The 14,744-nt window shown below is 33.1% G+C and overlaps 1 protein-coding gene and 1 long non-coding RNA gene across 6 annotated transcripts in view; one reads left to right on the plus strand and one right to left on the minus strand.

Moving 5' to 3' along the window:
- The window catches only part of LOC147065109 (uncharacterized), a 459,822-nt gene that overhangs the window by 68,472 nt on the left and 376,606 nt on the right, over positions 1-14,744 (minus strand). The gene's annotated exons all lie outside the window — the stretch shown is intronic.
- The window catches only part of LOC147065110 (anoctamin-4), a 69,323-nt gene that overhangs the window by 32,130 nt on the left and 22,449 nt on the right, over positions 1-14,744 (plus strand). For 4 of the 5 annotated variants that reach the window (XM_085956300.1, XM_085956299.1, XM_085956301.1 and 1 more), the window contains 7 exons: positions 597-740; positions 1,898-2,014; positions 3,667-3,820; positions 5,141-5,298; positions 9,183-9,331; positions 11,503-11,602; positions 12,128-12,235. In XM_085956300.1, the coding sequence (XP_085812426.1) occupies positions 597-740; positions 1,898-2,014; positions 3,667-3,820; positions 5,141-5,298; positions 9,183-9,331; positions 11,503-11,602; positions 12,128-12,235 (930 nt within the window). The remainder of the gene's footprint in view (positions 1-596; positions 741-1,897; positions 2,015-3,666; positions 3,821-5,140; positions 5,299-9,182; positions 9,332-11,502; positions 11,603-12,127; positions 12,236-14,744) is intronic. The other variant, XM_085956302.1, reaches the window with a different exon arrangement.

Raw genomic sequence — 14,744 nt, forward strand, 5'->3', positions numbered from 1 at the left:
GGTTTAAAATTGCTCTCCTGAACAATTTAGAAAAACGGACATATTATCATGTTTTGCCACCTTACGACAGAACTACACTGCCCTGCTAAGTAAAAATAGAGTATTTTTGGTTTTAGTGAAATGAGAAATTGTTATAGGATAACCCAAGTTTTAAACTACCTTTTCTCTTATATTATCTAAGATTATTGGATTGTTTTGACATAAACTCTAAATAGACAGTAGGTATATAATATTTAAAGACTGTGTCAAAACAATTCAATAATTTCATATAACATAAGAGAAAATAAAATAAATGTAGCTTAAAACTTGTGTTCTCATTTCACTAAAACCAAAAATATTGTATTTTTACATAGCAGGGCAGTATAACGGAAAAGCATCATTCTATCTACACATACCTTTTCTATATATTTGTATATGGATTCAGGACATATTCAGTCAGAACATACCTTGGACTCCCTCTTCTTACCTCTTAAATGTTTATTGAACGGCCGACAATAGATCCCTTAATTTAGGTACCTACATGGTGAACAAAAAAACTTGTCGTAGGTAATTATTTTTCATTTTGATAAATTTTCTTGTATTTCATTATTTTCCAGGCAATAATCTTAGGTAGGAATGCAGTGCCAATAATTAATTCTGCAAGAGGCAGGAATATGTCAGTTGCATCATCTTTTGCAGCAGAGCCTTTTGGTACACCCTGTGCTACTTCTCCTGTTCATTCGCCTCTTCCAGCATTACAGGTTTGCTATGGACTCATTCGGTATGCGATAAGAAAAGAGATGAGTCGAATCAACCCCACTGAGTTAATAAATTTTGTAAAGAGAGTTATAATATTTTATATAGAGAGTAAGAGAGCAAAACTCAATCTTCTTTTGGTTCTCCTGAAGAAGTAGTGATTTTACCAGTGGCGAAGGGTGGGGGTAGGCTGTTAAGATCTACCATAAATAGTGCACACTAAACTTTGTCAGTCATACGTATTGTTTTCATTGAAATAAGACTACAATTTACAGATGATGTTGGTTAGTTTTTAAAATTCAATTAAACCCTGCGAAAACCAAGTCATAATTAATAATGGTCAAAAAATGCTCGACTATCTATCCAATATTACGCAATTAAATCATATATAACTTTGGATATTTTATAGATAGAATAATATTTTGTGTCTATTATACCTAGCTTAGTGGCTTAGCGTCATGGAAGGCGGCCGTGCATATCCATGGCTGTACATACATGACGGGTGGTGGTGGGAAAACAAAGTAGAATTCAAGTAGATGTCTTCAAAACTACAAAAAATTGCTAAACTTACACTTAATACCCATAATTTTACCTCGAACACCATTTGGAAAATGGTTGTATAGCGTCACATTGCCTTTAACTTTAGCGATAGGTAGGTGGACCCGCCAAAGATTCTAGCCTGGAGGGCCGTATCAAGATGTGGGCGGGTGTCAAGATGTGGGTGGGCGTCATGAATGACGAAGAAACTGTAGTCGGATGACAAATGAAGACCTGGCCTATATCGTCCAAGATGGATGAATTAGATTTAAAGATTTTGGGCGTCCTGCACTGGAGGGAAGCGGCTTTGGACAGACCTGAGGCATATCATAGAGGAGGCCAAAATCCACATAATAAAAAACAGCAATATAATTATTTGATAATATTGATTTTGAATTTCTGTAGATAATCGATTTGATTGCCGCCATCAAATCCATAAACACGTCACCGTATTTGCAATAATACTATCACAGAGCTTAGTATTATGGAGCGTACTTTATAAATTCAAAAAATATTTAATAATTCAAATGGCGGCTGAAAGACTCAATAAATGCTGTCTTTATTGCTGTCAGTATCACAATAAAAATAAATTAATATATGGGGGGATATATTTATTTTGTCATAGGACGAGTACAAAAAAGAGTCGATGAATAGTTCTGATGGAGATGAAGACGGAATGGACAGAAGCCTCGAGGGAGACGGGCTGGGTGCTGATTTAGTCGATGGACATACATCAAGAGAGGTTTCTATATTATGCATACATTTGTTATATTATTACATTGAATAAATCTTATACCTAATAAAAATTCATCATGAAAAGGAATTGTTGGTCACTGTAAAGTGTGCTAGGGATGCTGTCTCTTTCAGGCAATGAAGCAATTTATTGTTAAAATATTTTATAATCTGTAATTACTGCCATGGTAAGTAAAATAACGGTGTTTTTGGTTTTAGTGAAATAGATAATCTATTTAGAGATTATATCAAAACAATCCAATAATTTTACATACCTTACTTAATATAAAAGGAAGGGTAGTTTAAAACTTGGGTTATCCTACAACAATTTCACAAACTAATTGTCTATAGCAGGGCAAAATAACTGTAGAATTAATGTCCAACTTGAAACAGTAGAATTATTGACAAATAAAACTTGTTTCTCATAAGTGGATAATAAAAATATAGAAAAATTCGTTTTTCTAAGACAGGCAAAATGAAATTTGCAAATTTATATTATTAGTAATTAACAGTAAAAGAAGGTTCAAAATCCTATTAACCAACTAAATACCTACGTAGCTAAAAATTGGCATAGTTAGAGTTTCATTTGTGAATTAAGAACATTATCTTGTCTTGCAAGCCTAAAATGCGCACGGGACTGCGCAGTTTTAATTTTAAAAAATTATTTTGTAGTCGCTGATAGATGAACAAAACAAATGAAAATGGTGTTGCCGTCACACTGAAAAAACAGTTATTGATTAAATTATACAATATCATAATAATTATTGTGATGGATCTTGGAAGATTTTAGAAGACATCAAAATGTCAAAACCATTTGGATTTGTTTCATTAATTATGAATTGTGGAAATGATACGTTTACATATGCATGACATTCTTCTTGTAAATGGTTAAAAAAAAAAAAGATTATTATATTAGGTACCAATTTCATTGGGGGGTTAGGCGATCTTTTTCTGTGAAAATTTCTTAAGTAATAGATGCCAGCATAAAGTTCCAATTAGTTAGCAATAATTTTGATATTGTTTTGTACATCGTTGGAGGGGCTTTCCACCTAACATAAATATAAGTAGGCATCGTATTAATTTAACGTTAAGGAGAATCAAAAAGTTGGAGAAGCTTATAAGGGTAGTAGTTGTTATTTGTTAGGACGGTTGCTTTTGTATGTGACATGTGATATTGTATGGGCTGTGTTGAAGGAAAACACGCGTTGGTATATATATCGTTTCGTCTTTTATTTATATGGCACAAATACACTAGTGGTATTACACAGCAGATAGCATGAAGTTATATTAAACTATGTTTTACGAGTACTTAAAGGTTTATCATGGTTCTTTTCACATGATAATTTGGAAAAGGGCTAAGTGCCCTTGTAACCTTACATAGAATGAGAATGAGAACTGTCATTTCCAACTTGCTATTGTCAGTTGTAGAGTTGAGTAAAACCTCTACAAGCTCTTGCAAAACCCGCCCACCCTATAAACCCTGCAATACTCTATAAATATGCCAATTTTAGCTTTCTAATTGGCGTATAGGACTGAAGAACTTTATTTACTAATTTTTAACTTTTTTAGAAATAATTTAATTAATAAATAAAGTTATTTCCTTAAAAAAAGTTTCTGTCAAAAATGTATGACTATTCATTTAGTCATTTTTAAATGATTCAGGGCTTAGATCCAGAGACGTTGATGTTCCGTGATGGTCGCAGAAGAATTGACATGGTGATCGCATACGAACAGGAAGACCTCGGAGTCATGACTGAAGCTGAAGCGCGACGGTGTGATCAGAGAAAGGTCTTCCAGTCTAATCTTATTAAAGAAGGTGACAATAATGAAAGCACTTAAAACCCTCTATTTGAAATTTGTTTGGATAGTTAATCTAATGTTCTAATTTGAATACGTGTATTAATTAAGGCGCTAAGTACCAAAAACATAAAAACTGACATTTTTTATAGAAAAATGTTCTACATACCAACGCCAATAACTTCAACTAAAGTCTAAGTGCCTCAAGCAAGTCAAAAAAATACAGCAAAATAATTAAACCTGTCGACGTTGTAAGTCCGTTGGCGTGTTTTATTTATAATGGTGTAAGTAGCTCTGCAGTGGTCAACGGCATTCAATATAAAATAGCTGACGATGGTGTGTTGACACTTGCGAGTTCTTAATACCTAAAATTATAGAAGCTGCCATGATTGCTTCACACTGTAAAACTACATTTTTCAAAAGGTCTGCTTCATGAAATTTTACTGCAATGACTCGGTATTTTGTAACTACAGGCAATACTACTTTTTGGTACTTAGAGCCTTATTTAATACACGTATTCATTTGACCTTATGGATTTGGTATTAGTCATTAAACCATTGGATATCAGCCAATGGTCAACAATAAATATTGTTATCTAACCATAAATAATAAATAATTGAGTAATTATTACTCTAAGCCAGTGTTAGTTAACTGGTAAAAGAAACTGCAATGGTGAATTTGACGAAACTGACTATCAAAAACTATCACATCAATAATTTGGATTGACCGAATCAAAAATTTATTAAAACTATTTGCCGATCTCAAAATTACCAATTTTAATAAAATTGACAAAAGATCACAAAAATTTATACTTACACATCACAAATTAATAATTAATATCTACCTACACCATTACAAAAACTATAGCCACCTCAGAGTAATGCTAATGATATATAGAGAGCGCGTGTTCGGTAAAATTAAGCCGTGGTTCTTATGTATAATGCAAAGTAGAACCTCGATTTTATTATTATCAACTTAACTATGAAACGTTATACCATCGTGTTGCTTCTCAGTACGGCTACCAAATTCAACACAACATAGTCAACCATAATAAAAATGTTCTACTAAATAACTAAAAAGAATTACCACAAATTTTATATTTAACACAAAAACAATAAATTTCAGAAACACGTTTTTACAGTTTTTAAATGAATGTAATCAATCAAATCCATATTTACCGACGACGTTTACAAAAAATATTTAATTAATCAGTGGTAAAAATTTATTTCAGTCATAAATTATACTCATAGTGCGAAGATATGAGCATGCCGAATGCTTACCCACTCGCACTTATGGTTCGTTTTTGATCAGGCCTTGATACCCACTTATTTGTTTGCAGGCTTGGAACTAGAACTTGAAAACAGTTGTCTCTCTTTTGATGAGAAGACTTGGTTCCTGAAAGTTCACATTCCATGGAAGACTGAAGCCAGGTACGCAGAAGTCATGGGCCTCAAACTGCCAACGAAGAGGTTAATTACAATATCTGTCAGGGCATGGGTAAGATGATATTATTATAATATTTAAAATAAATAACACAATAATTAATTATTAGCTACCTAGTTATTTTATTTTTTTAATTATATCCATTTTAATTAATTAACCTATGCCAACACTGGTTTCATCTTTATAGAGCCTGTAAATGTGCATGGATTAACTGACACCAATAGCGTGTAAATTCAACTATCGCGACAATAACTTTACTATTTGCACTTAAAAGTGATGTCTGTCTCGCCAATCTCATTCTTCAAGCGTAAGCAAGACGTGTTTTTGTCATTGTATGATGCTATTTGACTGGTTGTGAAAAATTGTAAACGACAAATAAAATGCTTTGTGCGTAATTCGTATTTTTTCCGGCAGGTTCGACACTATCGTTTCACTGCTTAAGATTTTTTACATTTATTAATTTTTAAACGCATTTATAAAACCATTAGTATAATTTATGACGAGATAATTTTTGTAAAATATTCACGATAAAAAATTATATTGATAATCTCTGTGATCCCAAATTTGACAAGAATTATGCATTTTATTATTCAAAAAATCGGCAAGATTAACACATTTGAAGATGATTCTAAAGATACTTACTATAAGCTATGTCTTTGACCATTCAAGTGTGATAAACGACTTATGAATAATGATTGCTTTATAATAATTATTGACCTATGAATAAGGTAGTGTTTTTTTGAAATACGCCATTTCTTTTGTCATTCCCCAGTGGTTAAGCTACAACATACGGCCGTAGCCATAAATTGACAAACTATAATTAAAGTAGGGAGTAAAATGATATTGACGCGCGTGATTGAACATGTACCTACTATTTTATGTAACAAAAATACTTTATGCAGTCATCAAATGTTTAAAATAAATATGAGGGATAATAAGGCTTTGAAATTATATAAATAGATTATCTACAACGTTTAAGGAGTGTCCAGGATCATGGTTTGAAAATACAATAAAAACTCAATTTTGACCCACGACGAGCATGTCCCCCCTTAAGAAGAAAAAAAAAGAATCATTGTAGAAATAGGTACCTAGTACAAAAAAAAATTAAATAACTACTGTACGACAACATTATTTAGGCGACAACAGGAAGTCGCCCGTGTCACTTATAGAATATTTCTCAATGTTGTCATTTTTTGAGAAAACAAATCCCACGAAATTAAGTTTTTAATTTATAACAATTCTGTTCTCAATAAGTAATTAATTTATAAATCTAATTATTGTTTGATAAGTATCAAAAGAAAAATAATTTCACCTCATTACTATTATATTAGGTTAATTAATACAGCGTAATTATTGAATTTGGAAGGAAATCTATCATTGAACCCACATTAACTAATAATATTGCTGCAGGTATTTATGAATTAAATAATTAGGAGAACACAAATTATGACTAAATAAGTAGAAGTGGATGATATAACATATTCAATATTATATTGATGACATAATCACATTTTTTTATAATTTACAAATGCCGTCTTTTATATCGTATTTTTAGTAAAATTGTTGTAGAAACACATACCTACTGTGAAAATAATTTTCTATAAATTAAATTATATCCACCTAACATTATAAACTTTAAAACAATATGTACCTACTTATCGGTTTAAAAATACAAGAGGACAACTAATTAACTAACCGTAAATACAAATAAGATTAAAATAATTGATAACATCATAATATATGTAAGGTCATCAACACAACTTTTAAAAGTACATTTCCAAGAACACGATATTAAAAATTGATTAAATCAATCATCATGTGAGGTATTCTACACCAGACATATTGGTTTCATCATCACTCGATACTAATTTATTCACTTTCACTACTGCTATCAAAATTGACACTAAAAACTAAACTTTGGTCACTCATAGTCTCACAACATCTATCTTTTATCATATAATCCTCTTCCAAATGTATTGTGTGTTCACATTGTTTTTTCCAATCGTCCGGTGTTATTGTTCCAAAAGCATCTTCTGTTAGCCTTTGCATGTCAGCTGCTCGGCAATCAACATTATTACTTGCAATTCTTCTTTTCACAAGTGACCACATAAATTCTATTGGGTTAAGATCACAGTGGTATGGTGGTAGACGAACTACTGTTGAGCCTTTGATCAGCTCGTCGAATAAATACTTTGGTGTTGGTTTATTTCTATCAATTATTTCTTTTAATTTAGTTTTAACCATATTTTCTTCGAATATAATATTATTTTCTTTCAGCCATTCTTTCATAACGCTTTTTTTATTGGCCATAGTTGGCGGTTTATTTATTTTAACGCTATGGTAAGGGGCATTATCGATAACTATTATAGAATTTGTGGGAATGTTTGGAACAAGGCGTGTTTCCACCCATTGTTTAAAATTAGTTGTATTCATATCGTCATGGTAGTCTCCAGATTTTGATTTAGATTTAAATATTACCAATCCATTATTAATAAACCCATTTTCACTCCCAGCATGTATTATGCATAATCGAGGACCAGCGGATTCCGGTTTCAAAACTCCTCTAATATCATCACTATGCCAACATTTATTCATAACATAGGATGCGTGCACGTATGTTTCATCTACATAGAACACAGGACGATTTTCACCAAGCCGATTATTTCGCATAGTGTTGAGATATCTACCTCTCCACGCAACTATGCCGTGTCTCTCTATGATAACATTTCTTTTAGAAAGGCTTTTTTTAAATTTAAACCCTAGCTTATGTAACCATCGCCGTAAAAATTCTTTGCTTCCTTGAAAGTCCATGCACTCTCTTAAAGAAACTAGTAAGGTTTGCAGCGTCGGAACTTGTTTGCGGACAGTATAAAACTCCTGCACTTTTTGACGTATGGTACATAAGTCCATACTGTCCAATGCAATCTTATTTTTTCCACGGCGTTTTTTTCCAGGCGTTACGATTTTTGAAGAGGAGGCACTCGCTGTAGTCATTTCTTTCTTAATTCTCGAAACTGTCCTTGGGGATATTCCTGTAAATTAATGATACACTTCCTGTAAGTATCTATATAATTTTAGGCATTTATGTAAATTTTACATCTCTGTAATAATTGATTGAATTACAATAATGTTTATTCTTGAAAATATTCTTCTCGCCAATTTATTATTACACTGCCAGTGTACTTAAATGATCATTTATACTTAATTATTATACGTCTAAAAATATGAATAAAACATATTACGATACACACAACTATATAATAAACAAACATAATTTCCAGTAATTGGGGAAATATTTCTAGTATTACAACACTGAATTTTGACATACCAGACATGGCCGCCACCCGTGATATGGGCTTGTTTAAGTATTGTATAGGCTCGCCTTTTAAATGCGACTCTTTTTCTTCTTCACAATACATCAAAAGTTTACTAATAATATTTCGAACATCACTTTGTATAGTTTTGGACATCTTTTGAATATAATAAGCTTCAAATTACGTAAAAGATAGATGCGTCAAATACAAATGTCAAAAATGTAATGAATAATTTAGGGGCGTTCCTAATTTGAAACCGGAAGTTCGATTGTAGTTCACAGTTTTGCCACGTAGCCAAGATCAAGTTGCCGGACAATAAGTAACCAAATAAAGTGTTCTAATTTTGAAAATGCATTCAAAAACCTAGATCTATTTAAAAAAAATCCTAAAAAAAATGGACCAGGTAGAACTTAAAGTTACATCTTACAGTTTCCGGATGAACCGTCCACAACGCTAAAAACAAATCTGTCACACCTGGACTGACTGATGCTTAGAAGTTGTAAGAGATTTTTGGGTTACCACTGCATGTTCATATAATATGTTTGAAACATTAAAGCACCCATCCACTGAAATAAATGAAATGATCATGTGTGTATCGAAAGATTTTATGTACATAATTCGCAGGAAAAAAATAAAAGCCATAAAACGGAAGGGCGTATTTCCATGGTGATACGGAAACTTCACGCCCTCTTGGATTGGGATCACACTTTGATACCACAGGAACCGTCGTTTTGGCGCTCCATCTCACCTTCCGATGGAGGACGGGAGGAACAGTAAGTGAAAGAAGTCCATATTATTTCATGTTTTTTAAGAAACTAAACAGTAAGACACTTACTTTGATATAACATGCCATCATGTCGACGTGTCTGATGAAGAATATATTATAATAATCAGATATTATATATTGAAACTAATAACTGAACAAGGGTTTGAATTAGAGGTGGGAAAACTGGTCGATTTTGAAGACTAAGTATACTTACTACCAGTATAAAAAAATACTTGGTATCGAAACTTGTCCCAAAATATTTACTAGTATTCGGGATATTATATAGAGCGTTTGGCATGCAAAGCTGTGTCAGTGCTTTTTAGAAGCCATTTTTACATAAATTGTTTATATAATTATTATCCATTTACACAATCACGCATAAAAATTTGAATTCAGCTTATAAGTTCCAATTATAACACTAAAAAATCGAGAAACTCGACGTGACGAATCCACCTGGAACCAACTGGAGCTAAAACTAACTCCATATTATTACTATAAAACAAACTTGTCTTCATTTCTGTCATTCACTATACCAACTTTACAACTGGGGAGAAAGAGAGAGCAATGACGCCAATGACAGTTAGTGTATCACGGCTCGTCATACGTGTATTATGCTATCTCGCTCGCGCACATTTAATGTCAACAGTATTGAAAGGTGAGTCGCGATGATCTCATTGCATGTGTTCGAACAAGTTTATTGGGCCACACGTACTAAGTATGGGTAGTTGCATGCCGAGACTTGAGTGAGGTTGGTGACAGTATTTCCAACTCACCTCTAGTTTGAATCCTGCATCTGGAAAATTCACATGTTTTTCAATGTGTATTTGAATCCAGAACATGAATCGAATATGTTAAGCCAATACCTACTTATAATTAACTATTTCTTTTATTCAATGAATAATTCACAAGATTTAAGAATATATCATTCTGATTATTGAACATATATAATTTAGAAAAACACTTTCTGAGAGCATACATTATAACCAATAGAAAAAATCTTTTTTGAAAAAAGTAAGCCAACCCGACGGGGATTCAAACTCGATCAGGGCGTATACCTGGGAGATACGGAGTTCGAATCCCCGTCGGGTTGGCTTACTTTTTTCAAAAAAGATTTTTTCTATTGGTTATAATGTATGCTCTCAGAAAGTGTTTTTCTAAATTATATATGTTCAATACCTACTTCTTTCATACTGTTGACATTTTTAAGTTACAACTATACTAACAACATGCAAATTAGATAAAACATTTTTCTTCCTAATTCTCTCGATTACAGGAGTATTGACACATAATTCGAAAACAAGTCTGAGAAACATAATATGAGTTGCTTAATCACTAAACCCGCTCTGAAGGTCTTTTTGAGATTCGGGTAAATGTTTTGTGCACTTACGATAATGTTAATGCTAGTAGTGGTGACGTTTGTATAGCGATTTAAACGTATGCTAAAAATCATGGTTTGAATCCGCGACGTCTGATTGGTTGGCTATGTAGAGCGGATTTCGCCGGATGTTTGCCACAAGCAATGAGCGTGTGTACACGCAGTACCTTACACTGATTACACTGGACCCGATCGTTTTTTTTTTTAAATAAATTAATATATTGTACACAATATATTGCCATCTTTTGTATTCATGGTGATATTGTTAACCGATGAACAAGTCTTTATGATATACTTTTAATATATTTCTAAATAACGATGTTTCGAAGGTTTTATTTTTTCATAGAAATTCGTGGCCCGCTGGGTACCACCATTCTAATACCTCCTGGAATTTAAAGGGTTAGTAACCTGCTATTTATTCTAGAGCCGACTTGGGGACTCAAGTCAATATTCATTCTGATTTTTTGACGAAACAGGGCAGAATTTAAGACTCGCACTTCGATAGATTGGTAGACCTATTCTATATCAATAAGTATACCAGCCTATTGAGGTGCGTGTTTTAAATTTCACATACACACATTCAAAATTAATTGTATTGAAAACTCGCCCAGAGCGGGTCTAGCGACTAAGCGACTCATATAACCATTAGAAAAAATACTCCTGAGATTCGCGCCCCAAAACACTTTTTTGATATTAGTAGAGTAGAGTAACTAAAAATAGTCCTGAATCATCAAATATGTATACTGTTAATAAAACATCAGTAAAAATACACTTTTTTATTTAAATATTTTATCTTTTTCCAGATTTCTAGTAAAAGACCGAGAGACGTCGCATACGGCCGCTCAGCGATCGTTACTTGTGATGCAAATTTTGCTTAGAGCCAAATATGACAGTACGGAAAAGGTATGCAATTACACGTCTTACATAACAATACAGAAAATTGCGACAATTAGAAAATTTAAAAAACCAACTATAAGTGCGAGTGAGAAAGCATACGGCACGCTTATATCTCCGCAATATGCGTTAGATTAAGATAGAATTTCTATGGCTGAATTAAATATCTTTTGTACACGTCGCCGGTAAATATTGATTTGGATGACTAGTCATTTAAAAACTGCGAGCATGTGTTGCTGAAATTTATTGTTTTTGTGTTAAATATAAAGTTAGTGGTAATTATTTTTAGTTAATTTAGAAGAAAATATGGTTAACTATGTTGTGTTTAAATTGTGTAGCCCTGCTGAGAAGCAACATGATGGTATAACGTTTCATAGTTAAAATAATAATAAATTGAGGTTCTACTGTGCGTTATACGCAAGAAACATGGCTTCATTTTGCCGAACAATACCCACTCTCTTTATATTATTACTCTGAGGTTAATAGACTTTACTATGAGAAATGTTTAATAACACTCTTTATTTAATTTATCAGGTGGGTATAAGAAGACTTCTGAATGACGGTACGTACACTGGCTGCTTTCCGTTACATGAGGGTAGATATGAAAAATCAGCTTCCAATGGAGAAATATTTGACAGACGAGTAAGTGCATTAACAAAACAGCCAGGATGAGTGTTTGTTTCTAGTTGTATGCATAAACATGCCAATAGCTTATTGTGTATTGTATCGTTGCTAAAAGAAGGTATTATTTTCATCAGCATGCAAGTAAATTGTCCGATACTCTATTTAGTATATGCTGGTAAAATACTGCATCAGTACACTGGTTGTGATAGCTTGTACGAACTTCACATCAGTATATGTGTCATTTTTATTAATATCAGACATAGCTTTTGAAAGAATCAGTTGTACATGCAGGCGCGGCTCTACCTTAAGGGTTCGTAGGGACCATCCCTAAATAGTTATCATGTCAAAAATACACCTCCGATATTTTGGTCATTGCCATAATATACCTAATTAATTGCATGATTAAAATGTACTATTTAATTTATTTTTTCCATCTAAACATGTCGCAATTTTATAGAGATATTTATATATTATAAACTGCTCAAAAATGATTTCATTAAACCTAGCAAAAACGATTTCCTTGCTTCATAACTGAAAGTAGAAAAAAAGTGTAGTCAAGGCAAAAATCAGCTCATAGTCTATAAAACTGCACAAAAATGTAAGATATGTTTTTATTAGTTTTTTCCATTTTTATTATATTTCGAAATAAATGAGAAATTAATATATAATTTATTTTACTTGATATTAAACCCATTTTCTAACCTATAACGATTTTATTCTTCTTTTTGCTCTCCTGCAGAATTATCATTTTGTCGATGAGCCTTTTCTTCAAGTGAATGTGAATGCGAATTTTCGCAAATGAATCTAATTATTACCCCCACACCTGTTGTACACTAATTAATTAGCCATTCGATATAATTAGCATATTATTTAAATGCGTTAATCAAATGGTAATTAAATGCTCCGCTGTCAACAAGTTAAGAGCTTCGTTGAAGACCAAAACAGTTTTGGCACATCAAACTCGTCGGACCACCTTTGACACTTTTCGACCCTATAAAAATACGTTGATCGGTGGTTACTCAGTGGAAGACATTCGGCCATAAACACTAATAAAAGGAATCGAGACAATTTGTCAGACGAGAATTGGACTTTGGAAATCACCATTGCCTCCACAAAGGGGGGGCTGACAGGGCTCTAGCCTGGGGGATCGACTAGATAACTGAGATAAACGCACATCACAAATTTGCTCTAATTATAAAAAAATCGCCTGCGGCGCTAATTTTCTTCAGGCGTATTAACATTTTAAAATATGTGGTTGTATAATTGCATTTTTTGGTTAATGATTGTTAATACACTGAATACCCTTAATTTTACCTTGAACACCATTTGAAAAACGCTACTATATAGCGTCGCACTGCCTTTAACCTTAGTGATAAGTAAGGGCCCGCCAAAGGTCCTGGACTGGGGGACCGTTTCAGGATTTGGGGGCCATGGAAATTACAATATACTTTTATTCAAAAATATGATGTTTTTCCAATTTTGCTTTTTACAACTTTAGTTGTTTATTCGTATTGATGTTTGTTTGTTTAATTTTTCGTGCGCTTCGTGGCATAGGAAAAGTTACTTTAAATGATATTTGAACATAATTTTCTTTAGTAGGTAAGAAGTTTGGCAATAAGTGAGTTCCGGCACCTTTATTTCTCAAAAAAAAGCCCTGATTATAAGCAGCGGCGGCTCCTCTAATACCATCCAAGTGCTACACGCACTGCCTGCATTTTTGAAGACATCACTCAACTTATCATTGTTATTTATATGTGTATCACTCACTTCGCGAAGTAGAACATGTAGCAGAATTATGAACAATACTCGGTTCATGGGCGCAAAGCGATTGCGGTCCAAATGGATTTTCAGTTTGCACAGGATTACAATGAGGTCATTGTATACTTCTTAAAGGGTAGTCCAATATTCCCGTGGTAGCGTTTTGTGTAGCATTTTTTACACACTTTATGATCGGCGCACGAAATTAGGACTCTAGAAACAAAAACGCCAGTTTCTGTTTTATAATAATGTTGGCGAGTTAATTTTTAACAATTCCACATTTAAGATTTAATGAATCGCCAAACTTTTACGAACATACAAACTGCCGCATTTATTTCGAAACCACTCAAATACATTCAATAGAAAAAAAACACATCAGCGGTTATTTATTTGCCTGACGCATTCATTGTTGGGAGCGTTAAGCCATAAACCGTGACATATATTTTTCTTTATTGATATTAAATCATTCTGCTGAAATGAAATCAACTGTTTAAAAACTTTTTTATGAAATAGAATAAATAAACAAAGACATATTTAATTTACCTTCTGAGAAGTTCGACGTTTCGGTCTTTTTACACTAAGATATTATCTTAGCTTATTGACACGGCAGCCTTCGGTGATTAAGGTAATCATGGAGAGACGCTTTACGACCTTTACGTGGCTAGGACAAGTGATCCTGATACCGCCAAAGAGTGTGACACTGTGTACCCTTATGGCGCAGCTTCAAGGGTTCCGTTGCCATGGCCGGCCCTCCCTCACCCTGCAGCGG

Source organism: Rhyacophila brunnea, unplaced genomic scaffold (genome assembly GCF_057557595.1).
Source record: "Rhyacophila brunnea isolate RB1 unplaced genomic scaffold, BYU_Rbru_1.0 scaffold_6, whole genome shotgun sequence".
Taxonomy (NCBI): Eukaryota; Metazoa; Arthropoda; class Insecta; order Trichoptera; family Rhyacophilidae; genus Rhyacophila; species Rhyacophila brunnea.